Source organism: Peromyscus maniculatus, chromosome 10, assembly GCF_049852395.1.
Source record: "Peromyscus maniculatus bairdii isolate BWxNUB_F1_BW_parent chromosome 10, HU_Pman_BW_mat_3.1, whole genome shotgun sequence".
Taxonomy (NCBI): Eukaryota; Metazoa; Chordata; class Mammalia; order Rodentia; family Cricetidae; genus Peromyscus; species Peromyscus maniculatus.
Window position 1 is genome coordinate 5112780 of NC_134861.1, and position 27941 is coordinate 5140720.

Consider the following 27941-nt stretch of genomic DNA (forward strand, 5'->3'; position numbering starts at 1 on the left):
GCACATTTAAACTTAAATTTAATTTCTGATAGGTCATTTCACATCTCAACAGGATACGGTGACACCATGATACACATGGACACAGCATTTTATTCTACTGACTAACAGTCATCAGCTACACTCATTGTAGATGAAGATATTTGGCAACTGACAGTTGTTTGCATTAACTTTAAAACATTTTTATCTTTAATTCTTGAAAATCAGGTAGCTCTGAAGATGGGCACTTCACACAGTATGCTACAGGTATCACTTGGAAGTCATCACAAAAGCCAACCTGAGTGTGCCTGCCTGGGACCCATGCCTGGGACCCAGAGACTTAGGTACTGGTGCCAGGAAGTTTCTCAGGAATTAGCACCTGGATCCTCGTCACTCTTGGCTAGATGCACTGCCGTATGGGTGCTGCCGTACGGGTGCCTAGGTTTAAATGTTACAGCTCTACATACTCATAGACCAATGCTGGCTTGGACCTGGCTGTGCACCCCTGGGCCGCTGCCACCCTGCAGAGGCACACACACAGATGTGTGCTGACTAGGGAACAGCTGGCTGGTTTTTGGATACTGAAGGTGTCTGAGGAATATGGAATCTGGGCAGGTTCCATTTGGTTTACTTCACATTAAGAAAAAAATTGGAGCTGATGCTCAGAAAGTCACATATCTTTCAGACTCTTGTTATCATCAGAGCACCTGCCACATCCAGAGTCACAGCCCTGGCCCTGTGGCTAGTCCTTCTGTGGGAAAGGCCATCACCCCAGAGGGTTACTTTACTCAGATTTGTATATTGGTCTTCGGTTGGTTTTCAGAGTTAGTGTTATTTACTCATTAATACTTTTTGGGAAGGGGAAATTGTCTAAAAAGTTCACAATATTTCCTTCAGAAAGATCATAAATAGTAATGTAGAACCAAAAATCCCAAGATTTTACTTAACATTAAAGAAGAAAGTTAATCGGTCCCCCAAAGTGTACTGCAAAACCAGTTCTGATGCTCTTAAACAGTAGCCACTCACTGGTGGACAAGGAACAAGATGGACCCCCAGGGGGGCCATGTACGTGTGAGGAGGCTATCTGGCCTATCAGTATGTCAGCCTTCCAGACTTAGGGCATTGGTGAAGGAATTGTATGAGCCAGTCTAGTACTTTTAGAGGACAGGTTGAGCCAGGTTAAGTTTGAAACTGAAAAATGCTCCTGGTCTCACCTGGTCAAATAGATGTCTCCAGAGGTAACTAGGCCTGTGCCTAGGGAAGCCTACAAAGTTGCTTTAACTTTGGGGACCAAAAGGATGGTCACTGGTCAGTACTCATGACGTGCTAGGCTTGTAGGTGGTGTGGCTGATGCTCGACCCTGCCCACTGAGAATGGTCAATCCTGGTCCAGATGAAAAGTGCAGTTCTAGAAGGCAGCAGGAGAGCAGTGGGCAGCACCCTGCGGGCACCTAGGAGAGTTGGAGCTTTTCTGCTTTGTGGCTTTCCTAAAACCACTGCCGTACTGCATGCACCTCCCTCCCAGTGGAAAGCATGAGGTCTCCTTTCTCGGTGTTCAAGCTCTCCAAGGCCAAGACACACTCCTGAGGAGGCAGAAGCAAGCTGGCCAAAGACCAGCTAATGGTCCTTGGGCTGGGAGGGAGGGGCCTTTAAAGAAATCATTTAAATCTCATTAAGGACACAAGTACCATCAGACCTTCCGCCATGAGACCAGGTGGTGCCCTGGTGGAAAGAAATCAGGACAACATAGCTGGAGGCAGACAAGCAGATCGCAATGGAGAGAGCCCATCAGCGAGCATCAGCCTCGGCTCCAGGCTGTGCATCTGGTGTCCCAGGATCCTGTAGTTATACCTCCCTTGCTCACTCAAGAGTTGGTATTTGCCTGACAACTCAAATACATTTTAGCTGGAAACAATTTGTGAAAGTTTTAGCAAAAGTATATTGGGAATAAATGTCAGAAACAGAAAAACCAAGTGAAGAAAATATACAAGGTTTCCCCCAAATGTTGGTCAAAGAAATTGGGCTGAGAAGACATCAGAGAGAAACAGCCAAAACAAAGGCAGCGGCCTGCTCCACAGGCCACACTGCCAGTACTGGTCAAGTCCACAAAAGGAAAACCACGAGAGGAATCTTGAAACACCACAACCACTCAAAGTGGAAACAAAGCACTTTGAGGGAAAAATTCACATTAGTACAAAGAACATAGGCTGTTTCAAAAGAGCAAAATGATGATCAATCCTGATTAGGAGTAGCCCAGGGCCTGAGTCCCAGTCTGTCCTGAGGAGAGGGCAGTACGTGAGTAGAAGCCTGAACCATCAGGATAGAGCTAGGGTAGGAAGTTCTAGTCTCTATTTCCAGGGAAGATAAAAGCATTTCACATGCCAGTTAATCTTTAATCATAACTTTAATCTAAAATAAAAACGGGAGGGCACCTTGATGTCGGGTCTCAGATTCAAGTGTAGCAGTTGACGCTGCGTACGTAGTAAGGCTTGTTTGTCCTGGACCACTGAGTGTGCAGCTGACAAGCATCAGTGCGGACGCCGCAGCCCAGCTGCCGAGGATGGCTCAGCGGTGGGAGTGCTCCCTCCCACCCAGGGAGGCCTATACATGTCAGAGCATAACGAGCTGGGTCCTTGGGGCAAGTGCCGCGCTTGCCTTCCCGTTATAGGCAGGGCTGGCTGCCCCATGCCACCCCTGGATCTGACCAAGCGCTATTTGCCTTCTGTGACCCTTCTCCAACACCGCCTTCTCTTCCTCTTCCCCTTTGACTTGAGTGATTCTGGAAAGGGTTTCTCAGTCTTGGTACTTCTCGCCGATTCTGCCCTCAAGTCATGCTCACAGCAGTAGGATTGCCCATCCTGGGTGGAGCGGAAGGCAGTCCCATCTTGGTGTTCCTTGCAGAATGAGTTGGGGCACAGGTGGCAAAATGAGGTAGAAGGTTTGCCACATACATCACAGTGATGCCAAGGACATTCCCACTTCCCTGCAAAAAAATACACCATCAGCAAAGAGAAGTGGCAGAATCGGCATCAACGTTTTCAGGGCTGAGAGTGATTTTCTTGAGGGGTATGGACATTGAACCCCGAGGGCCTCAAGCATGCGTTCTAGCACTGAGTTAAAATCCACAGGGTATGTTTCCCAGGCTGACCTTGAACTAGCCATCCTCCTGCTTCAGCCTCAAGTTGGTGGGCAAATGGAAATACACCAGCATACCTAACTAAAAAATTTTAAAAATGGCTAGTCAAATACATGCAAATTACCACAACTGCATTTCAGTTGCCAGAGAGAAGCTAGCAGTTGGTGCTCAAAGATCAGGCAGGTCCCGAGTGTTGCAGACTACAGTCTACATGCCTGTCAGCTACAGCACCACACCAGACACCAAGGGCAGCTCACTGCTGCTGTTCCCTAGCAAATTCTACTGATGCCAACAGCTGCCCTCGACTTACCCTTTGTTGATACTGTTTTGAGACAGGGTTTCTCTGTGTAGCCCTGGCTGTCCTAGAACTAACTCACTCTGTAGACCAGGCTGGCCTCAAACTCAAGAGATCCACCTGCCTCTGCTTCCCAAGTGCTGGGATTAAAGGTGTGCATCAGCACACCCAGCTTAGGATTTAGGGGACAGTTTTATGCTTAGACATGAATCTCTAAAGATCTCTGTTAGGGTTGTAGATAATTGTCAAATTCAAATATATATATAAAACCGTTATTGGGTTTCTTGTCTTTGGATCAAGTGTTTACAGTTTTTCTTTTGAAATTCTAACTTTTTGTTCTAATGCTGTGACTACTGTTGAGTATGTAAGAGGAAAAGCCATTTTATTGTCTTCCAGGGAGCCAAATCTGTGGTTCCATCTTAAATAGCACCTGTTAGCTGTGTCATCTCTGGGGACAGTGCCAGGCCAGTCATGGTGAGGCTAATGCAGTGGAACCTATCTTCTTCAATAGATATTGGCACTAAGGGCCACTCAACATTGGGCTTTGGAAGCTACTGCCTGTTCCCATCCTGTGCTCCGGCTGGTTCCCTGGACTGGGGATATTTACCATCTGACCTTCCAATGACTGTGCAACTAGATAAGGCCCAATCAGTTAAGAGAGGCTGAGAAAGAATGGCAGGCAAGCATTGCCATGGGTACTGGGTACCTACCAAAGGGCCGCTTGCCCAAGCCCAGGCAGGACAGGTGGTAGGCCTTGGTGCAGAACTTCCGGTCACACAGCACCAGCTGCCCACCGTCACCACAGCGGAAGCACTCATCCTCTGACTGCCGCTTCCCTTCTCCCTTGGCCCTGCGTCTTCTGGTTTTCTTCTTGGCCTTTTTACCCTTTTCCTCTGAAGAAAGGGATGTAGAGGTCTAGAATAAAGAATTAAGCATGGTTCACTTAAAAGAACATAGACCGGAGCAGTTTTTCAAACAGGCAAACTACAAAGGTGCCCAAAAAGCAAAGTCCAGAGTGACATTCTAGATTCCTGGGGCATTAAAACATGGTGCTGAGCTCGAGGCTGTAGGCTCCATTGCTCACATCACAGAAGGGTGTGCCACCTACACAAAGCTGGTCATGGCCAATCCGATGGCCCACTATGCCTCGGGCAACTCCTGATAAAATAAAAACACAATATAGAGGCGCAATAATGCCACACTTGGGATCTGCTAACAGGACGTGTGGATAAATACACCTTGGCCAAAGTGGTGACCTGCTGGCCACTTTCAGCTAAGAATTCAGTTATGAGCAGAGCAGTCGTGATGGTTTGAGTAAAAGGGACCTCGTGCCAGGCGGCGGTGGCGCCCCTTTAACCCCAGCACTCGGGAGGCAGAGCCAGGCGGATCTCTGTGAGTTCGAGGCCAGCCTGGTCTACAGAGTGAGATCCAGGACAGGCACCAAAACTACACAGAGAAACCCTGTCTCGAAAAACCAAAAAAAAAAAAAAAAAAAAACCAACCTGACCTTGTAGGCCTACAGGGAGTGGCACTATTAGGAGGTGTGGCCTTGTTGGAGTGGGCATGATTTTGCTGGAGGAAGTGTTATTAGGGGTAGGCTTTGAGGTGTCAGATGCTCAAGCCACACAGATCCAGATGTAGAAAGAACTCTCAGCTACTCTCCAACACCATGTCTGCCTGCATGCCACCATGCTTCCTGCCATGACGATATCAAACCACTTCTGAACTATAACCCAGTCCCAATTAAATGTTTTCTCTTGTAAGAGTTGCCATGGGGGTCGGAGAGAGGCTCAGTGACTAAGAGCACTGACCGTTCTTCCAGGTCCTGAGTTCAATTCCCAGCAACCACATGGTGGCTCACAACCATCTGTAATAAGATCTGGCGCCCTCTTTTGGCCTGCAGGCATACATGCAGGCAGAACACTATACATAATAAAGGAATCTTTAAAAACAAAAAACAAAACAAAACAAAAAGTTGCCACGGTCATGGTGTCTTCAGAGCAATACAACCCTAACTAAAACAACAGGTGAGGGCAAACCATTGTCAAAGCAGCAGTCCTTCAGAAAGTATCTATAGGGTGTGCCCAGACACCAGCTCAGGATGGAGGTGCCTAGGATAGCCCTAGCCTTTGTTGCATACAAGGGGTGCCCCAGAATTCATGTCCTTCTGAGGACTTGGAACATGACTTTATTTTAAAATGGATATAATTATAATAAAACCACACCAGCACATCAAGCAAGCCTGACTTTTAAGCAGATTGAAAGGGACTGGTGGCCAAAGGTGTGACTCAGTGGGAGGGCACTTGGTTTAGTAGGTACGGGCCCTGGGCTCCATACACAGCAATGTGAACAGCAAAAGGTAGCAGGGCAATGGAGGCGGTGGTCAGGACAGACGCCACATGGCACCTGGGGTGTAGCAGCAGAATGCTGGGGTAAGGCTTCTACAACCCGAGGACACCACAGATCACTAGTCACCAACAGGTGGTGGAAAGAGGCCTGAAAGACTCTCAAAGAAACTTGGGTGCGAACGTGGTCCTGCCAACACTGACTTTACCTACCTGCCTTCAAGACTGAGTCCATGTTTCTGATGCTTAAGCCACACATCCTTTGATGGTTCACGGACAGTCCTGACAGGATTTACAGTAGTGAGCAAGTCTAACAAGCAGCCTGACAGAGGGCCTCACTGAGCCCCACCCACACACTGCAGGATCCTGCCCTTGTCACAGCGACAGGTCTACTGCTCACTAGAAAGCAATCTTCCTAGATGTCATGATGCCACCAGAGTTCTATATTTCAGCTTCACAGAAAGAAAGGAGCTGTGATGTCCTTACCTTTGGTCTGTCTCCAAGAAACCCACTACAATTGGAGGCTCCACACCGACAGACTGTCTTCTCATTGCCCAAACAATCGAGGTTATAGTTGAAAGTCAGCTCTGTCCCTAAAGGAGACACAATGCTACTTTAGAGGCCACTGTCCTCCCAAGGCAGTGAGTGAATGCTAAATTTCAAGAGTTAGTCTCAAGGAAATGTACCCCACCCCCTTCTGGCACACACTGGCATGACTCACATAGCTCATCAATTTGCTTTACAAAATAGATATCCAAAACAAAGCTTCCAAATCACTATCCTAGAGCCTTTCCAAACCCAGCCACACCAAATACCAGCCATTGCCTGCCTGTCCACATGGCACGAGAAACAAGTAGGACCCCAGTGAATTACCTGCAGGAATGTCACACACAGCAAACAGGCCAACTCGTGTGTCCCCATTCACTGTCCACTTCAGGGTCTCACAGTTGGGCTGGCAGCTGTGGTTCATGAATCGTGAATAATTCCCTTTAGGGCCAGCGTCAATTATTCGGTCCTACAGGATAAAAATCAAGGACATCTTTTTTTTTAATTTTTATTTTATTTATTTATTTATTCCTTTATTCATTCATTCATTCGTTTGTTTGTTTATTTGGTTTTTCAGGACAAGGTTTCTCTCTTGGTTATCCTGGAACTCACTCTGTAGACCAGGCTGGCCTCGAACTCAGAGATCCTCCTGCCTCTGCTGGGATTAAAGGTGTGCACCACTATGCCCAGCTGACATTTTATCTCTAAAGGGATTCTTCATGCTGTAGGTTTTATCAGGTGTTGCTTGTCTTACTGAAAACCTTGGTATTCTGTTGTCCACCTGGACCAGACATCCCTCAACCAGTCCAGAGTCTCTGGATTAAGAATGGAACCCGAGGAGAGACTGAGCCCAAGGGAGCAGTGGTGAAGACCGTAAGCTGGCACTTTTACCACCACCCCACCAACAAATAAGCTAGGAGAAATAACACGTGTCACAGACTTGGGAAGGGCAGCAAGAGCCTATACAAAACTAGCACTGCCAGACAACAGCAAACTCCATTAAGTTGATGCAAGCAGCATCAGCTCTTAAAGGGCAACGAAGGCCCAAGCACAGCACACTCAAGTCCCCAGGCTGGAAACAATGGAATGTATCCATGATGCCCATGCTATGCTGCCCTAAGAGGGACAGGCACAGGCTGACAGTTCTGAGATAGCAATCTGCAAAATCACAAATCCAAGCACACAATGGCCCTGGGAACTGACTCACTGAAATCCAAGTACCCAAGCACTGTGAGAAATAAGAACCACTTATGGCTCAGAGCAGGAGATGGGCAGGTGGGTACACAGCTATATCCTTTTCCCTGGAAAACTCTAGACCAAATATACAAATCAGTAGGATCTCTGCTCTTAAGTGGTTATTTCCGAGATGAGGGATGAGTTGGTACAAAATTAAGTGTCTGAATAGGGATGAATCTGTGCCAAGAGCACCCCTAGCTGCGCCTTGTGGACCACAGAGCACTTCAAGAGGCAACCACACTGGATGACTATACTTGCATCACCCAATAGGTGCTAACCTTGAAGGTTTCTCTTGATAGTAAACATGTGGGTCCCTTGAGAAACCTGCAAGGTGAGCACATATTGGGTGGTACAAGCATAAAAAGCCAAACTTGGTGGGTAGATGCCTGTACTCCTAGCCACTTGGGATGCTAGGGAAGGAGACCTCTTCAGCCCAGGACTCAGAATTCACCTCAGGAGAATAAAAGCAGAAACACTATCAGGATGTCACTCAGTGATCTGCTTTTTACTATACTAACACCCTAGCCAGTTCTGTCTTCCTGTTGTTACTGTTGTTGTTTTAAACTCCAATCTATCACTGAATTATATCTCAGCTGTATTTGTGTATTTATTAGCTGGTGAAATGGCTCACAAGATAAAGGTACTTGCAATCAAGACCATGACCTGAGCTTGAACCCTGGACCCCACACCATGGAAGGAAAGAACTGACTTCTGAAAGTTGTGTCTCTGACCTCCACAAGTGTGCCAGAGCATACACAATCTCCCACATGCACACAAAGTAAATACATGTTTTTAAAAGTGCACAATGTGTGTGACTGCAGGCACATGTATAAAGGTCAGGAACAATTTTTTAGAACTTAGTTCTCTTTGTCCAGCTTATTTTGAGGCAGGTTTTCTGTTTTCTAACACTGCACGTGTACTCCAGGCTAGCTGACTTGACAGCTTTCCAACTGAATTTTTTTAAAGACTTATTTTTATTTATGTGTTTGTTTTTCTCTGACTATACGTCACATGAGTGAGGTTACGAACAGAAGCCAGAATAGGGTGTTAGATCTGGAGCTGGGGTTACAGGCAACTGGGAGCTGCCTGATGTGGGTCCTATGGACTGAATTTAGGTCCTCCAGAACAACATTAAGGTGTGTGCATATGTGTGTACGTGCATGCAGAGGCCAGGTCAACCTTGGATGCTATTTCTCTAAAGTTTTCCGTCTTGTTTTTCTTTTTAATATTCACTTATTTACTTATTGATTTGTTGTGTGTGTCCTGTGTGGAGGCTGGAGGACAACTTTTTCAGGTTGGTGCTCTTCTTCCACCATGTAGTTCCTAGGGATCAAACTCAATACCTTTATCCAATGAGCCATCTTGCCTCACCACCACCAACAATTACCTTATTTTAAGACAGGTTCTTTCACTGGAATCTGGGGTTCACCAATTAGACTAGGCTGGCCAGCAAGCCAAGGGCCCTCCTGTCTCTACCTCCCGAGCTTTGGGACAGTAGGAGTGTGCTACCATGCTCAGCTTTTTATGTGAGTGCTAGGGGTCAAACTTGGGTTCTCATGCTCTGTGCAGCAAGTATTTCACCAATTAAAACATCTATGTAGCCTCAAATTCTTTTATTATTTTAAAGTATATCTAACATAAAAGCTTACTGGTTTTTTTTTTTTTTTTTTGGTTTTTCGAGACAGGGTTTCTCTGTGTAGCTTTGCGCCTTTCCTGGAGCTCACTTGGTAGCCCAGGCTGGCCTCGAACTCACAGAGATCCGCCTGGCTCTGCCTCCCAAGTGCTGGGATTAAAGGCGTGCGCCACCAACGCCCGGCTTACTGGGTTTTTTTTTAAAGTGTGTGTGTGGCTGGAGACTGAACCCAGGGCCTTGCACATGCTGGTAAGCACTCTACTACTGAGCCATATGCCCAACCACATCTTAACCACTTTTAAGTGTAAAATTATTGTTATAAATATATTTATAAGGGTACCCTCTTTAATCCTTCACTCTTTACATACCTGGGAAGGATCCTTATGCCTTACCTCTCAAATGCTGGAATTAGAGGTATGGGTCACCATCCTCAGCCCTCTGAGTTTTGTTTTGTTTTTTGTTTTTTGTTTTTTGTTTTTCAAGACAGGGTTTCTCTGTGTAGTTTTGGTGCCTGTCCTCGATCTTGCTCTGTAGACCAGGCTGGCCTCGAACTCACAGAGATCTGCCTGGCTCTGTCTCCTGAGTGCTGGGATTAAAGGCGTGCGCCACCACCGCCCCTGAGTTCTTTAAGTTATCTTTCAAGCCATGGTTTTAGACCAGGCATAGTAGCCTGTGTCTGTAATTTCCACACTTGAAGCAGGAGGATTCCAAGTTCAAGTCCCTTGAGCTATAAAGCTAGTTCAAAATCAGGGCTAGGGATGTAGCTCAGTGGTAGAGCACTTGTCTAGAATTTGCAGGGTTAGGTTTGATTCTCCAACATTTAAAACAAAAACAACAAAAGTTGTTTCAAAGTTTTTTGCCTAGAGAGCTACAGTCTTTTTTAGAAATTGGTTTAATTATTGTCCTGAATGGGCCGTTCTTTTCTATTCTTTTTAGGTCTTAAGATTTTTTCCCCCGACTGAAAACTAGACATTCAAATCTAATAATACAGTAGCTCTGGAAATCAGATTATTTCACCTCTTCTGGGCTTACTGAGTTTTGTTCTTCCTTCATTGTTAATGTTTTCCTTCTATTGTTCTTCTACGCTTTTTAAACAATAGAACATCTTTTACTGAGCCTGTGCATTCTCCAGGGCAGGCACGGTAATGAAAGTCTTAGGGAAAGGGGGGAAATGAAGTGGGGAAAAACGAGCAGCAGCCTCTTCAGCTATCACCACACAGGGTACCAGAGCATCTCTGGGGTTCAGTCAAGCACTTCCATCTATGGCAGTAGTACGTCTTGGTTTGTTCACTGCCCTCCAGAGTCCTAGCTTGCCAGCTTGCCCAGAAAACCAGAATGACCTCCTACAGAAGGCCCTCCATGAACCTGCTCACTGTTTATTTATTAATCCTGTGTCATGGCAGAGCCTGAAGAAGGACATGCTACTCACCTCTTAAGCTCTGGGGTCCACAACTTTTGCAACCAATTCTTTTAATTAAAAAAGAAAAAAATTTAACCAATTCTTTTAATTAAAAAAGAAAAAAATTTAACCAATTCTTTTAATTAAAAAAGAAAAAATTCAAGGGGGTGGGTGGAAAAGGCAGATTAGTGCATCCCCCCACCTATTAGTATTTTGCCATGTTCACTGTCTCCTGTTTTATTATGTGTGCACAGACACACATGTATAAGTACACACACCCACACCCCATCAATCCTTTCAGGACTAACTGCCAACATCTTGCTCCACCCCTGCAAACAGGCTTGCCTCCTTTCCCTCCTTCCCCTTCACCCCCTCAGCTTTCTGAGGTCAGTGATTACTGACCTCAAACTCAAGATCCTCCTGCCTCATTCTCCCAAGTGCTAGGATTATAGGCATGTATCATCATCCCTGGTTTGGGTATCTCCTATATCTTTTTTCCCCCCAATGTTTTAATCTTCTTGTCCTTCTGACAATGACCTCACTAAAGGGCCCAACCCCACAGCCTACAGCAAATGATAGGAGCCCAATACTACTGCACAGACTGAGTTTGAGAATGGTCAAGCTTCCCAAGGGACTGTTGCCTAGGGCCCTTGGAGCCATCCTATTTCTACAGGGGCCCTATATTCCCAGTTATCAGAATATCTGCTACTGCTCTATTCAAAATGCCTGAGCCATAGCCATTTTCTATCTTGTTTTCAAGCACTAGTATTAGTCATGTTTTTTAAAGAGAGCCCCACTTTTCTTCTGGGTTTTGAGCTTACTGGTCACAGAAGACACAAGAGTACCAGTATGATGTACTTTCTCTACCTAGGCCTAGTATTCTTCATTCTGAGAATACCAAAAACCTCTAGCAACTAGGTCCCAGCTGTTTAAAACTATGAATTACAAGAGCCTTAGGGAATGACACACACACCTCTAGTCCCACATATTTGGGAAGCTGAGGCAGGTGAGTGCTTGAACTCAGAAGTTTGAAGTGAGCCTGGGTAACACAGAGAGAAAGAGGGAGAACACAAGATTCATATGCAAATGGAGCAATGCATAGCCAAAACCTCTCTACAATGTAGTCCAGACAACATGCAATGCTCATGTCTATGCCTTTTTCTTTTTTTCCCCCTCTGACCTTAAGGAGAACCTTGGTATACTTCTTATGCTGTACTGGAAACACATAGCTCTTAGGATGCTCTATGCCAAGAGGCAGCTCCACATTCAGAAAAAAATTATGCAGAAGTTTTGGGGAAAGTTACTAAGGGGATGAAATGAGAATGTCACCAAAATACAAGGGCCAATTAATTCTACAGGTGATGAGCCCTCCAGGTTCATGTTCAAGACTTCAGGAATGAACAACAAAGACATACTTCCCATTACCTTGTCTATGGTGAGCATGTAAAAGTGAGTGATGTCATTCTCATGTGCATATTTGATTCTTGCCATACACTCCTCTTCATCAATCAGTTCACCAACATACTCATTAACAAATTCTCCCTGAAAATCAGAAGAATGTAATGACTGAGTACATACAAACCAATTCTCAAAATCAGGATCCATGACACCATCAATCAGTCTTGGATAACATGTTAATATCTCAGGGGTGTGGTTCCTAGAGGTCCTTCATTAAGTTCAAATTCAAGTATCTTATAAATGGAGATTATCAGTGGCAAATATATACAACATTCCAGATTGCTTTCTACAATGTCTTGCCTTAGAGAAGCGTGTCTGATAACCCACCATCTATGTAAGTAATAATTACATGCAGATTTCCAACAGGGAAGAGGTTATGAGAACTGAACAGGCAGGTTTTATAGCAAGCCTATATGAAGCAACAGCTGAGGTAACCAAGGAGTAAGGCTGGAAAAGAGTGATCTCAGCAATCTTTTTTTAATTTTTGTTTTGTTTTTGGAGACAGGGTTTCTCTGTGTAGCTCTGGCTGTCCTGGAACTCATTCTGTAGATCAGGCTGGCCTCACAGAGATCTGCCTGCCTCTGCTTCCCAAGTACTGGGACTAAAGGTATGCCCCAACCCCTGGCTGAAATCTTTTAGAAAAGAGAAAGGGAAAGGGGAAGGCCTTGGGTCTGAGACCTTGGGTCTGAGACTACTGGTCATGACAAAGCACATCAGGGCCAGGCTGTGATAAGGTAAGCAAGCAATTCCCACTTGTGTCTCTACAATGGGGATATACTGGTGCACGTGTTCAGAGTTTCACTGTGCAGCCCTGCCTGGCCTGGAACTCACTATGTAGACCAGGCTGGCCTTAAAGTCAGAGAGATCCACCTGCCTCTGCCATGTACCAGGTACATACAATCATACCTGGCTTACAACATTTAATTATAATAATTAAATTTGAACACTGTTTCAAAATGCTTTACACACACACACACACACACACACACACACACACACACACACACACACCCCAAAACAAAAAAAAAAAAAACAAAAAAAAAAAAACCCACACAGTAAGTGATGAGCCCTTAATTCCTACAAGTGGGAAGAAAGGGCTAGTGAGATGATTCCTTAGGTAAAAGTACTTGCCACTGAGTCTGAGGACACGAGTTCAGTCCCTGGGACCCACATGGAAGGAGAGATCTGACTCTTGAAACTTGTCATCTGATCTCCACACACTTGCCAGGCCAGGCAATGCACACACAAACCTACACTTAAGAATCACTACACAGGGGCTGGAGAGATGGCACAAAGGTTAATAGCACTGATTGATCTTCCAGAGGTCCTGAGTTCAATTCCCAGCAACCACATGGTGGCTCACAACCATCTTTAGTGAGATCTGGCATGTAGGTGTACATGTAAGCAGAACACTGTATGCATAATAAATAAACCTTTTTAAAAAAAAGACAAAAAGAATCACTACACAGTACAAAAAGCAGGGGACATTTCACATACCTTTCTGATGTCCCTTTTGGCAACCAGGCCCCACCCTTTGCCATCTGTCTTGATAATCTTGGTCTCGGGGTACTGGCGCTTAGTGAAGCACTGGTTCTGGCAGTACTCCCCTGCAGGACACACCTGCGGGTGGCACTCAAACATCAGCATCCTGTTTAGACACTCAGAGTCAGAACCACAGGGGTTCTCATCTGTAGGCTTACAGTTACACTTTGGGATTTCGGAAATGTCAGCTGTATAGATCTGGACTTTACCATACGGCTTATTCACCTGTAAGGAAAAAGCAAGTTGTCTTGACTCTACTTTGTAACCAGAGAGCCCTGGATCCCTGTACACTCATGCTGCCCCTTCAAGGGCCCACATTGGACACATGCATTCCAGTCATCATCACAGGGCCCACAGAGATAGTTTCTGACAGACCTCTTAACAGTCATAACCTGGGATTGAGAAATCTGTAACCCAAGAACCACTTCCAAACCACTCCGTTGAGAAGACACACATACATACAAATGTACACATAATCCTGACATGACTATCACCTTAATATGCTTGTATGGTGGAGGCTTTCTCTCACTCTCCTGGGTTTCTCGGGCTTCCCGCTGAAGTTTGATTTCATTAAAACGAGCTTCAGCTTCTTGCAATGCTAAAAAGCCAACAGAATATGAGAAATATATTTCAGTAAATAAATACATCGACCTCCATATTCAGTGCTAAGTACTGTTGGTGGTTTTCTTGAAGCTAAGCGGCTTCTGTAAAAGGCAGGTGCCTGCCTCCCCAGTGACTAAACACTAAGAGCCAATTTGTGCCAGCTAAGCACAAAGCCCGGCAGCTGTGTTTTTCTGTCAGGCACTACCCATTCTCCATACTATTATTCATTCTTTCTCAGTCCTCTGGAAGGCCCCAATGTTGAGGCATTAAGGAAGAGGACAGGCTGCTGTTGCTTGCTATCCGCTCTATAAACTCTCATCAGCAAGGAGCCAATAGCTCTCAAGGCATAGATTTTCATCTACCATGGCAAATCCCATCAGCAGTGACAGAGCTTGTACTCCCTGCATAAATCATGTAAGCACTCCAAATTTTTCCTACTGTCCGCACTCACTGCATCCAGAGAAAATGCTGATTCTTCTTATACAACATCACACTTTTATCTCTTGTCTCCTTCCTGTCCAAGTCATTATCTAGCTTAACTACACTTACTACACTATCTCCCAGACTGTGGAATCAGACATAGCATTCGTCCGATCTACCCACCCTGACTGATACTGTGTAAGGTACCCAAAGTTCTACTGTGTCTGCTGAAGAAGGAATTAGCAGCAGAGAGCTAGAACTTAAGGTTCCAATCATGGGAAATCATCTCCAGAGCTGCCACACAAAAGGCCAGGTATGGAAAATACTTATAATTAGTTCTAAACATATTATCTTTAAAAAAAAGCTTTATTTCTCTTATTTTTTTGTTTTCGGAGACAGGGTTTCTCTATGTAGCCCTGGCTGTCCTGGGACACACTCTCTAAACCAGGCTGGCCGCAAATTCAGAGAGATATGTCTGCCTCTGCCTCCCAAAAGCTGGGATTAAAGGTGTGCACCACTACTGTCTGTCAAAAAAGCTTTATTTCATGTTAATAAAATTAATTATATGCTAATATAAAAGCTATTAAATAGCATAGGTATACGCCAATGAATACATCAGCCTACAAATTTCCTTTCTTCTAGTACAGAAGTAGAGATAGAATTTTTAGTCTAGGAATTTTTAAAAAGATCAAATTTCAAAAGAACAGAAATTAGGATTAACAAGCCATAAGACAGTGTCATCTATGCTCCACTGGGAAATCTCCATACCGTTCTTGAAGACTCTTCCGATCCCTCTGACCCCCTGGTAGCGGCTGCCCCGGTCCCCCTCCATGTATGGGAATACTCGTGCCTGATGCGTCCAGTAATAATCTTTAGACCCAAAGAAAAACACAGGGAATTCTCCAATCTCGTGCTTCATTTTCTGAATATTTGGGGGAACATTTTTGGGATGGCAAACTTCTGCCGGCCACCATCTATTATAAATATTAAAAACAGGATTCACAGATTCTTCAGAGTGACACAATTTCCAATACTTAGTGTAAAGTAAAGCAAACACACTTAAGTAAATACAGACATGAACGCAGAGACTTTTATTTCATACCTGTAGTTCCCAAGTTTGACCCAAATGATGTCTTGAAAGTGTAGCTTCTTCCCAGCCCGGCAGTCATTGCAGAACCAGCTGCCATCAGGCATATCAATATTCAGGCAATCAGGGTGAAAGGCTGCTGGGCAGGCCTCACAGCACAGGAGACTTCCCCCTACAAGAGAACAGGCCAGCCTGAGCTTGTCTCACCAGGTCAGTCTAGGTCCTCTGTCTCATCTCTGTAACTGACACAAACCTGAAGGAAGCAGGAGTGTCAGTATGTCAATCCATGAGTCACCACTCAATGGTATGTACCACTTTACCCAAGTCATCTCCTGAGTCTATATGGTTCACTCAGTTTAGAGGGCTGAGGCGACACCTGCAGCACCAGCTGAGCTGTGTGTGGAGCAGCACACACGGCAGAAGCCATCCTTACCTTTGGAGCACACGAAGCACCAACTCACATTGACGTGGGTGTGGTGCCGCTTCCCCTTCCGAGCAGTGAAGTGGCCAGTGCAGATTATGCTGTTAGAAGCAATCACTGAACATCCTGCGGCCAGACAGGCATCCCCTCCGTGATAGGCAACGGGGCAGCGGACACATCGCATCATTTTACCTAAAGAAAATAAACTCCCTGAAGACCACAAATACTGTTGACTCCCATGACAAAGTCTCAGAAAGTTAAAGGCATGTGCCACCACTGCCCAACCAACCAGCATTTCTTAACCTGGGCTGCTAGCATTTGGGATTTGTGAGAGCTTCTGCTGGGTACCCTTCCTAGTAAATGTTGATAGCATATTCCCCCTAAATATTGTTAAATGTATCTTGTCAGAGAAGCCTGTGACAAGGATACAGTACCTCTCCAATGCCACACAGCTACCCTTATCTTCCACATATGTAATTTGATTTGAAATATTTCCCAGTTGAGAAGGAAGCTCAGTGGTAAAGCAGTTGCCTAGCATGTGGGGCCCAGGGTTCCACCTCTTATATTACAAACAGAAGTTTCCCTTATATATGAAGTGCCTTTAAAAATGAGCAAAGAGGCCAGGTGGTAGTGGCACATGCCTTTAATCCCAGCACTCAGGAGGCAGAGGCAGGAGGATCTCTGTAAGTTCGAGGCCAGCCTGTGCTACAGAGTGAGTTCCAGGACAGGAACCAAAACTACACAGAGAAACCCTGTCTCAAAAAAGAGCCAAGGGAATCCAGGTAGTATCCTTGGTTGAAAAAAATCAAGAATCAAAGTGCTGATATGAAAAGAATGGAATGGGGGCAAGCCTTATGTTATAGGAACAAAACAAAAAACCCCAAAAACTTCTTGACTTATGAGTCAAGCAGAAAAACAGGAGGTGATGGAGACCATCAGAGTTCATAACCTCCAGTGACACCTGTCTGGCATCAATGGTCATCTTCAGAAGCATCTAGACATTGTGAGTGAACCCACATCCAAACTGTAAGGACACATCTATCTGTACCTTTTGATGGCCGTGGATTTGAAGGGTTTGAAGCATGGCAGCTCACACAGCTGTGGAGAGGGCAGCGAAAGCCTCGGTTCTCAAACACAGTGAGAGGGTATTTTTTTACACAAGCTTCGTGGTAAAACTTTCCACACTGAGTTACCACACAGCGCTTCACCTCCATCTTGCTTTCTTTACACACGAAGCATGAATGAATCCCTAACAAGTGGTGAGAGAAAGGGGTGATAGAAAGGTGCAGAGAACAAAAGTTAGACTGAAGCTCTGAGTGACTAGAACTAAGCACATTTTCTGGAGCAGCCTGTGTTGCTGACTAGTCTAAGCCTTCCTCAGAACAAAGCCCAGTCGTCTGAGCTGCCATCTGAGCTGCAGGAAATACAGGAAAGCCTGTCTTCTTCCTGGCCCACTCACCAGTGCAGCAAAGACTTGCTATGGCTGCAGAAGACTGACATCTGAAGGCTGCTGCTGGGCTGTCAGGCAGCTTGACCCTTCCTGGGCCTAGTTAGCAGGGCCAGGGCCGTTGTGAGGCCAACCTTCTTCCCATGTGATCCTAGTCTGTAGGACAAATCCTGAGGCACTAGAGTGGGGTGGGGCAAAAGCTTTAGCCCCTCAGTTAAGTTCTTGCTGTCAAAAATAAAGCTAAGAATGACATCTAGTCTTTGTAATGAACTGAGCATCCTATAAATACCAGTGCTCTGTAACCGACTACTAGTTAGGCAGGACTGTTTAGAAGTGTAATGCTCCATAACCACGACCTATAGAGCAAGATTTGTGCTAGCCCCACAGGAAGGGTTTGGAAAAGTACACAGCCTCTTATCCCTCACTCCACCAGTTACTGTATCCTGAAGGACTTGCCCAGTGATGCTGTCATTCAAGTGGAAGAGCTTAGAAGCATAAAATCTTTGCACCTGTGTGTGTGGGACTTGTTCTCTGTCAAATGTCTCAAATACAACTTGAGGAAGCACAGAAAAAGGGACAAGCAGCACTGACCTCCACACACAATCCCCCAGCTTCAGAAGTTGGAACTTACCTGAGGCACACTCAGTGCAGGTGAATCTTCCTTCTGGTCTTCTGGAAAGTCCAAGGCAGGCTAGATGGAATGCTCCACAACAGGGGCCCTCACACAACAAGAGGCTGCCTGTCTTCTCACACAACTGTGGGGAACAGAGCGGGGCATGAACCTACACTCAGGAAGAGCCCTTTCAGTATTCTCACCACGTGGGGCAATTTGACTCCATCTCTGGCATGCACACAGTGAAATGCCTAGCAGGATCAGAGACTTCAGCCAGGTCAAGTTACACAAACATGTTAGTTCCTCAGCACAGGCTAAGGAAAACAAAAGATCAAAACCTTGAAGGATACATTCAGGATGTTTCAGATCAGATATGAATGTCAAAAACCAAAAACCCATGGCATATTTTTACCATAAACCAGCCATCCTTCTACAGATGGCAGCGATGGAGCTGACGGTCAGCCATTGTGCAACTCTGGACCAATCAGCAGTCTCCCATGGATACTGACACTGACCGCACCTCACAATGGTGCAGGGACTAAGGCGCAGAAAGGTGAGTAGCTTTCTTAAGATCACCAACCCAGCATCCAGCACAGGTAGGACACTGACCCGGGCAATACCACTGTAGGGCTATGGGTTTAGTCATACCAGCCCAGCCCATGACTGGCCTACCTAGTGAACTAAGTAAGCAGCCAAGGGCACCACATCACCCTAGCACCTTACCTCTTACAGTACACATTCCCAAGTACTACTTCTAACTGCCATATGTATACTTGTGCTGTACATGAAACACATCACACCTGAGAATGAATAATGTCAACTGAGACAACCTAATACCAGAATTCTCCTGGTGGCCTAATCCTTCCAAAGAGGTATCTATGAGCAGTAATGGAGCAAAAGAGAAGTCTGGAAGAAAAGAGGATGCAGGAAACTCACTCTGCTCTTCTGAGACTTCAGGAGAAGCCCTCACCAACATAGCAGACACCACCTAGCCCTCACCTGACACACGTACTCCTTTTTGGCAGCTACTCCTTTTTCAGACTTTTTAGATGAGACGGATGCTTCGGTCTGTGTTTCATCTGCACTTTCATACGGAGACTCTGAGGGCTCATCTCCTGGGCTGTCTGAGACCTGGAGATGAAGGAGGTGGACGACAGTTCACTAGCCACAGAAAACAGGTGGCCACATCCTTTGGACACAGCCCACTTCCTGCCCTATGCCCAATGATGTGGTGTAGATACACACTACCACTGGCTTGGAAGTAATAAAACTTGTAAAAGCCATATAGCAAACTCAGATGTGGACCTTATTCTACTCAATATTTAATATACATATGTATATAAGACATATTCCTTTAAATAAAGCAACTTATAAAAATCCAATTATCTCTGAGTAAACAAAGATGAGCTCTGGGATCAATACTCTTGTGCTTTCTTACCCAATGTCTTCAGACCCAAATACCACATGAGTTTAAAAAAAAAAAAAAAAAAACCAACAAAGTGAAGTCACAAAAAAAGACTTCACAGAAGCTGCTTCTCACTCTGTTGAGGATACTGTGCTCTTCCAGAAGCATGCTGCTCCCCTGGAACTGATTCAAGAGTCAGGAGTCACTGACGTGCATTGCAGCCTGAGTGTCTTGTCTACCCTCTCACTGCTAACTGGTCACAGCTCATCTGCTCAGCCCCACAGAAAGGCAAGGAGCAATTTCTGCCTGCCTTGTGAACACTGGACTCTGAGGAAAAGACTTGGGAGAAATACAGTATGTGTGCAGAGGAAAGCACCTATTTTACTGGCTTCCCTCCACTGAACAGAGACTAGTATCCAGCTACAACCTCACCCTTGCTGCATGGAGCATCCTGTCCTTGTCTGACAAGTACTAGCAATAAATGTTTAAATGGGTAAAACAGAAAAACCTTTCATCCTTCAAATTCAAGTGCTTAAATTTGGGGGGTGGGGTGGGTTAAGTGATCTTAGTGTTGAAAATTGAATTTTGGAGATAAAACAAAGCAAAAAGTGTATTAACTATGTTTCTTATTTACCTCAATAATCACACGTAATTATGTTATAGGCTTGCTATTTGCCAATTAACACAAACCTAGATATTATAATTAGGCCACATTAAAAAACAGAAACAAGCCAGGCAGTAGTGGCACATGCCTTTAATCCCAGTACTTAAGTCAGAGGCAGGCAGATCTCAGTGAGTTTGAGGCCAGTAGAGCAAATTCCATTATAGCCAGGGTTATACAAAGAAACCCTGTTGAAAAACAAAAAAAAACAAAAACAAAAACAAAAAACAAAAAACAAACAAACAACCTCACCAGGGACTCTGGCCCAGATTCTGCAGGCTTACTAATGAGCTTTTACCAGATTTAGCTCATCGAAATTATTGGGAGCAATAAGAGGGGGGGAAAAAAACCCAGGTATTTTTCTGATTTGAATCTATGTTAACATGGAGTAAATGAACAAGGATTCCTGTGGCTCTGATGGTCCACTGTAACAAGGGACAGGCTTTGTGTGATCCCCCCTTCTAGTCTCACTAGACACATCTAGCAACTAGAACGTAATGGGGGGAGGCCTTTCTACTCAATTCTCTCACCTTGTGCAGGAAGATGGATATAGCATGAAGAACACTAGATTAGTGTCACATCCTAAGGTCTGTCACCAGGAGGCTGACTATTTGGAACTACAGGGCCCATTGCCAATCCCTCTCCCATCAGCTCACCTCCCACTTCTTTCACATCAACATCCAGAAAGAGGTAATGTGAAATGATCTGATCAAACTCCAAATTTAATACGTCCATCAGATATGGGGATCACAGGTAGGATCTGAGCACTTCTGAGACTGGAGTGAGTATTAGGGAAGCCCAGGACCTTAGGAATCAGTAGCCACATAGCTTGGCCTGGCTCAGAGAGCAGCTCCCATAGCCACACAAGGCTGACCCATCTGACTGACGCAGGAATGAGACCCAAAGGATGTTTAGCACAGCATCCATGGAAGAGAACCCATCCTCCAATCACCAACCCACTTTTTCCCACTGTGTGGATGAAGCAAATTTAAAAACTATAAAGAGAAAGGAATGGAAAGAAAGACAGAAAACACAAACCAGTCCTGGGTCAGAGGAAGGAACAGCACCTTTTATTTAAGATTTACAGAAAGTTAGCACGTTTCCACTTGGAGATATTTCCTAAATTAACAAAGTCTGTTTGAGGAAATAAACACTGAATACATATTTTGAATGGAAATATAAATGTTAACGACACACATAAGGCTCGTTTCCTGATTGGGTCTGTTATCCACATACAGAATATAGACCTTACAATATCACAGTCCATGACAGATTGTAGAAGGTCCACCTTCACCCACCACATCCTCCCCCACAAATGGACGAACCCCTACCCAGTCAAGAGGGTCCCTCAGCTCTCTGCTCAGCAAACCACCTGCAAGCAGAGCCAAGTGTGCGCCTCACTCCAGCTGCAGGCTCCACCTCCATGTGTACCAGGTGACAGCTTACTTGGAGATGCCATTTGTGGAAGTGACATATCACCTGTATGGTCCCAACACAGTCCCAGATCTCAGTCTACGACATCTATGATCTATTCAATATCCAACAGGATGTATTTGAAAAAAGAAAAATGAAGTGACTGATGAGACACAGACTGTCAAGAATTTTCCTGTGGCTTCCTGTGTCCACCAAGGTCATGCCTGTGGTACTGATTTCCAAGGAGCTTAGCTCCTGACTTTCCAAAGTTTTCTTGAGTCTGAAAATACTTCTCCACTCTCTACTCAGTAAGTGATAGTACTGAGTTGCCTACCTGCCTTAGACACACATTCCTTCACAGACAGGAAATGTAGTCTCCTTCATCTATTACAGGGACTTTCAAGATGGCATTACCAAACATCATGTGACCCAGTAGACATCTTCCAACCCACTGCCAGGAGCTATGTGGCCATCAGGAAAGCTTAATGAGTGTAACTGGGGTTTACCCCACTGTGGCCACAAAGTAGACCCCTGCCCTTCTGTGGGCTGATACACATTGAGTTTTTAATTTTTTTTTTTTTTTGACAAAACAATTCCCTTCACAAGTTGAATACTACATCATTTTAAAATACAATTACAGACCTTGAACAATAAATATCTCTATAACCAACATTATTTTCATGTTTAAGTTATGCTTTCATAAAGGAAGAAGCGTAGAAGTGTGTTCACAGACTTTTAGATTTACAAATGGTAAGAATCCTGTGCTCAGCAGATATAATGGTCTAAAATTAAAAGACTGATCTCACGCAGGGCTTCCAGTTAACATCACAGTGAAGTATTAAGAGTGGAATTAAGACAATTTGAAGTTAAGACAACCATTCTAAAATCCTAGAATCCAAAATAATTTTTATTAAAGTTTATACAGACTAGAATTCTCCTAGCTACTCCTACTTTAAAGCCAGGTATGAGTTACTGAGAACATGAAAGAGGAAAAAAAATAAAAAATAAAAAAACAAAAAAACCTTTAGTCCACAGAATGTCATTGTGCTTCATATTCATCTAATCTATGCCAGCTTCTATACAGTTAGCCTAAGAGGACAGCCAAGACTGAGAGCTGTAGCCAGTCAGCCACACAGTTACTGCTCCCATAAAGGCCTGCCCTTACCCAAGGTTAAGTGGTCTCTAAATGTTCTATTGACTCAACCATGTCGAGGCTGTGCAGGGACCTGGTCCAGCCAGCTGCAGCAACAGGCCATGTGTCCTCACCTGGAAGGCTTGAGAACAAGAACCACCAGCCTACCTGCCTTCTAAGCTCATATGACTGGCAATGTTCCTGTACCAAGACTAGGACTCCACCTGATCCCAGTTGTTTTTTTTAAAAGAAGAGTACCCCTGGAATGCTAGCAGGTTCAAAATATTGCCAGGGTTATTATGTTAAAAGCTGAACAACTACACAGGCTAGAGAAAAATTATAAATGTGGATGTACACACAGGACTCTGACAAAATGTCAGGTTGCTGGACGGACACCCTTGCTAGTCAAGTCCCAGAAGAGTATGTCCCTTACCCTTCCTGTACAAGGAAAAATGCAAATACACTATTCTGTGTACTAAGGATGACCATTTTCCATCACTGGCAGGAAAGTTAGTGAAAACAATCCTAATATTCTAGCAATAAAAACAGTACCTAAAAGGAACAAAATCAATTTCAATCACCAAAAATGCTAAGATATACAGGAATCGATGTTTCTTAAAACAAAAATAAAACCCAGAAAGCTTTCTAAGTCAGCGTCAGTAAGAAGCACTAAAAGCTCTGAAAGCATGTTAGGAAAGCCCTTCTACTTTTCTCTAGCAAAAGACAATTTGGATTTTATCTCCTCAAAGAAAAATAGCAGTCCTTGGTAATTAAATTTTTCAAAACCTGGGATAATGGATTTATTGACAATAAAATAAGGTGCTGTACATTTAACAATCCAAAGGACCCTTCAAGCAACCTACGTTTGAATGTGTGTAAGACATATGGTACCTTAGAATCAGTGACAGAGAAAGAAAGCAAATTTACTAAGTGTTAATGACCCTATGGTTCACCTGCCACTGGACAAACATTTCCTAAAGGGAGCCATGACCTCATGGGGCATCTCAGGCCCATATAAAGCAACTGAGGCCAACAAGGAACCGCTCACTAAGGGTTCCTCTTTCTGTTCAAGTGGGCTGAGTAAGCTAGGAGCTTATATAGAATACACACCAATACTGAAGGACAGACAGAACAAAATTCAGTTCTGGCCCTCACTCCAGGCAAAGAGACCCTTTCTCAGGAGCACTCTTTAATCATTTAAGTTTTACATAAACACAGGCATCAATTTTTGTTTGAGAAATGAGATGTTTATCTTTTTATTTCCTTCTTTATATGGTATTTCTATATTTCTGTTACAGACCTTAATGGGTTACCAGTAACCTATTCATCTAGCCAGCCTACAGGCTCCAGACACAACCATGGGATGAGTGCATGGAGTCACAGACATGTTGTTGCCAGGTGAGGTTTTGTTGTTTTTTTCTTACTAGTCTTGTGACATGCTCTATCATTAATGAAAAGGCCCTGTCCCTCATCTGCCTTCCAGCTCCAGAGAACTCTGTTTTTAAGTTTTCTGGTGCTTTTGCGTGAACTATCTCAAGTAATTCCAGAATTAGATATACCTTGGCTGAGAGACCAACTTAAGAAGCCCTCCACCCATGTCAGAAGCAGGCTGTTCTACACCTCTTCAGAGGTAGTGGATGGGATGGATGCCCTCATGCATGAAGCAGGGACCCTTTCCTCTTAGATCCTATGATATTTTACTTCCTTGTCATGCTTAGATTTCTGGTTGGTTTTCAGGACATCCTCTTAAAAACATTGGAGTTGTTTTGTGTTGGGAAACACAGATGTAAATAGATATCGATACTAAACAAAGTTTTGAGCTACAACTACACTTAAAGGCATTGTGACCAAAGGACAACATTCACTTTTCATGAGGAAAAGCCGCCAGGAAGGCAGAAGTCCGTCTGGAGCAGAGGGGCTGACTGAGGAGCACCTGAAGGACCTGGCTGCTGGGCACAGGCCTCTATCCAGCACGTGGACTCCCTGGTGTGCTGCTCTGTGCAACAGACAACTTGCACTGTTAGAACAGCTGCAATCCAAACCTTTGTACATTCATTCAAGTCTTCGTCTCTTTTGAATCAGAGTTTTATACAGAAAGCTACCTCCCCTTCCCAGGCAAACATTGTATACAAACAATGGTTTGAAGCCAAATAGGATCAAATGGTATTAATTCTCTGTATGGCAGAAGCAAAACTCAACAGTGGGCAGCTCACAAGACCTAAGGCTAGAGAGGTAGCATTGCTTTTTTGACATTTTTATAAAAAATGAAGGAATTCCATGTTAAATCTGTAATGTAACAAATTTGTTACATTTTTTTGTACTCTCAGCAGACAAGTATTCCTTCTTGATAGTCACCTCTTTCCTACTCACTCACCTCTTTTAGAAGAGGTCAGCCAAGAGCTGACATGGAACTCTGCTTATTTACTCTAAGACGACTGCTGGTCTCTGGGGCAGGAAAATCCTACATGGAGGACTATCACTCCATCCTCACTGCAGCATGCTAAGGACCTGCCCCCAGGTGGGCTATGTCTTCCCCAGTTGAAGAATATTCCATCATCCCCACCCTTGTTTGCCTCATCCTCTCTGAATTCAGCAGGTACTAACTGTGCCACACTGCAGACATCACCACTAGTTCTGAAGTCCTCACTCCCCAGCACAGAGCAAAATGCGTGTCCTCTGACTGATTCCTGCTGTATCTGCACATAGCTGCTTCCAGGGCACCCACTCAAAATTTATCATGCTCTAATTTCAAATGAAATCCCTTCACTTCTGCCCAAGACCTTTTCAGTGTTGTGTCTTTACTTTTGAGAAATCACTTCTTGAACCAGGGCCATTTCTACACCATCCTATTTCTTCATACTTTTTAATTTTGTGATTTATATTTAAAAAAAATTAATTTACCTGAGATCTTTCATGTCCTTTAAGAACAGTACAACTTAGAATGCTCACATTTGAGCAGAGCCAGCTGAGTGACCTACCAGACCACAACCTCACAGTCTAATACCCTACTGTGTCACACAAACAGAGCTAGGGTTCTGCTACTCCTGGATTTATTTTATCCACACATGCATGATGCAGTCAAGAGGATCATTTTTCATGCCAAAGAAAAATTTATACTTTTGGATAAAAATGGAATGATGGTGATTTTATTATTTTATTGTAATAACCATTACTGTCACAATAGTGAACCACTGAGTCCTTGTAAGGTGCCAGGCACTCTACGTGTTTTACATGCGTTACATTACTTAATGGTTTGGAACAAAAGTATTTCTCAGAAACTTTCATCACAGGTCCAACACTGAGGTGTCTGTGTGCAACGGCCTGGGCACCACTCACACACCCCGTGCACAGCACAAGCTCTGCTTCTTGAGCTGAGGGCAAGTGGAGCCTTTCCTCCCATGCAAACATGCGGGCACCTGGGTATGCCCCAGCTGGGCATCCAGAACCACAACATTTAAAACATGATGCTGATGTTTTACAAAAGCAACTGATGATGTGGTTGTTGTAAATAACCTGATTATGGTGTCTTCTAGATATCAGTGACTGGATCAATAGTTGAATGGTTCACAATGATACTGTAAATGGCATTTTTCCCTAAAAATCTACTGTGTCTAGTGTCATAGTAAAACTGTCAGGTAAAAAAGGACAGAATCAAAACTCTTCCTGCCTTTTATGTGGGAAACTGGTTTAATATCTACAATACTGAATACATTTCATTGGCAATGAAAATAGTTGACAAAGGACCCCTTAAAGTGTCCTGCTTGTTCGTTCTTATTGATAGTGAACAGATGCTGACATTTTTCCTTAAAAATTCAGTAAATTATGAATTAGAGGAAAAAATGAGCATTAACAGGATAACCTCTTCAATATGGTGCCATTGTCACAGCTCTGGGATAGCCTTAATTGGAAGGCCTCCTCCTCAACTTGAACTTCAGATTGATCTTTAGAATATGAATGTGTTTCTATTATGAGATGAATGTGATTGATTAAATGGCCTTGATTGGGTATCTTACCTTGGTCTTAAAATTTGTTATCTGTTTTCTTCATTGTATGTGTTTATTAATACCAGTAAAAACAGATTATCACACATCTTCCATAAAATGATTGTGATAGAAATGTCACTTAGTGTATACGATGATGCACCACCTGCAGCAGACATCTTGGGATATTACATCATTCTAAGTGCAGTACAGGGCGGCTGAATTCAAGTCCAACTTGACTGATGTGGGCTCCCATAAAAGCTGTTACCAGTGAAGGCGAAAAAAATAAGAATTTGCTCTACTAAGGGAACAAAAAATGAAGTTACAAAACACTTAAATCACATCAATTCCTTCACAGGCCTTTGTCATGCAAGTGTGCAATTTTAATCTCTTCATTGGGGTGATGTAATATCATGTAATTAATAATTATTCCAATATAAATTTATCACACATTTTTAAAGAACTTAAACTACAACATGACCTAAAATGTCTTGAAATACCAACCCTACATAACTCTCTTTCAATCAAGTGTGTAAAGGGAGGGAAATATAAACATGCAAAACATGACTGTCCTAAAGTGAAGAGGCAGTCAGATCTCCAAACATAATTTTCACATCAGAACCAGACTCAACAGTCTCCATAGCCTTTCATAACACTAATGCTTTGTTCATGTGATAGCAGGCACTCAGCACTGTAGACCTGTAAACATTCACTGTGAGGGTCAGTAATGCTGATGCATACTGGACAACTCTACTTGTTCATCTAAAGATTTTAAATTAATAGTGCAACTCTATAAGCTATAAAGAATATTCACATAAGCCACACAAGTAGTCCAATAGAGAAGGCCTAGGATTTAAATTATTTTATATAAGGAATATAATGTATAATGTTAGATTTATGTTATTACCTTCAAAATGTAAGAAGGGATTTGAATTTAATGCATTGCCTATATAATATAAATGTACTTAAATCATCTATTAACCTCTGATGTTGCAACTAAGTCTTATTACAAAATGCTTCTTCATCTTAGTCCTTCCAGGTTCAGACCACTGAGTCAGAGATGGCAGCAGCTGCTGTTCTCTGTTCCACCCTCACCGTCTTCACCTTCAGTACCCAATACTGATGATCAAGAATGACAGACACAAGTTCAGTAATTCAATATTTCTCTCTCTCTCTCCTTTCTGACAACAGCAT

The 27941-nt window shown here is 43.9% G+C and overlaps 1 protein-coding gene across 5 annotated transcripts in view; it reads right to left on the reverse strand.

The window, feature by feature from the left end:
* Nucleotide 1: 1 nt before the first annotated feature.
* Nucleotides 2-27941, reverse strand: part of Nsd2 (nuclear receptor binding SET domain protein 2) — an 85987-nt gene continuing 58047 nt past the window's right edge. For 2 of the 5 annotated variants that reach the window (XM_076547003.1, XM_076547004.1), the window contains 13 exons: nt 19156-19287; nt 18175-18298; nt 17145-17345; nt 16109-16288; nt 15691-15847; nt 15357-15562; nt 14060-14163; nt 13521-13790; nt 11991-12107; nt 6625-6766; nt 6238-6344; nt 4117-4321; nt 2-2958 (listed from right to left, as the gene is read on the reverse strand). In XM_076547003.1, the coding sequence (XP_076403118.1) occupies nt 2687-2958; nt 4117-4321; nt 6238-6344; nt 6625-6766; nt 11991-12107; nt 13521-13790; nt 14060-14163; nt 15357-15562; nt 15691-15847; nt 16109-16288; nt 17145-17345; nt 18175-18298; nt 19156-19287 (2217 nt within the window). In that variant the 3' untranslated portion in view covers nt 2-2686. Of the gene's footprint in view, nt 2959-4116; nt 4322-6237; nt 6345-6624; nt 6767-11990; nt 12108-13520; nt 13791-14059; nt 14164-15356; nt 15563-15690; nt 15848-16108; nt 16289-17144; nt 17346-18174; nt 18299-19155; nt 19288-22196; nt 27049-27941 lie in introns of those variants that run through there. The other 3 variants (XR_013043100.1, XM_076547005.1, XM_076547006.1) reach the window with 3 other exon arrangements.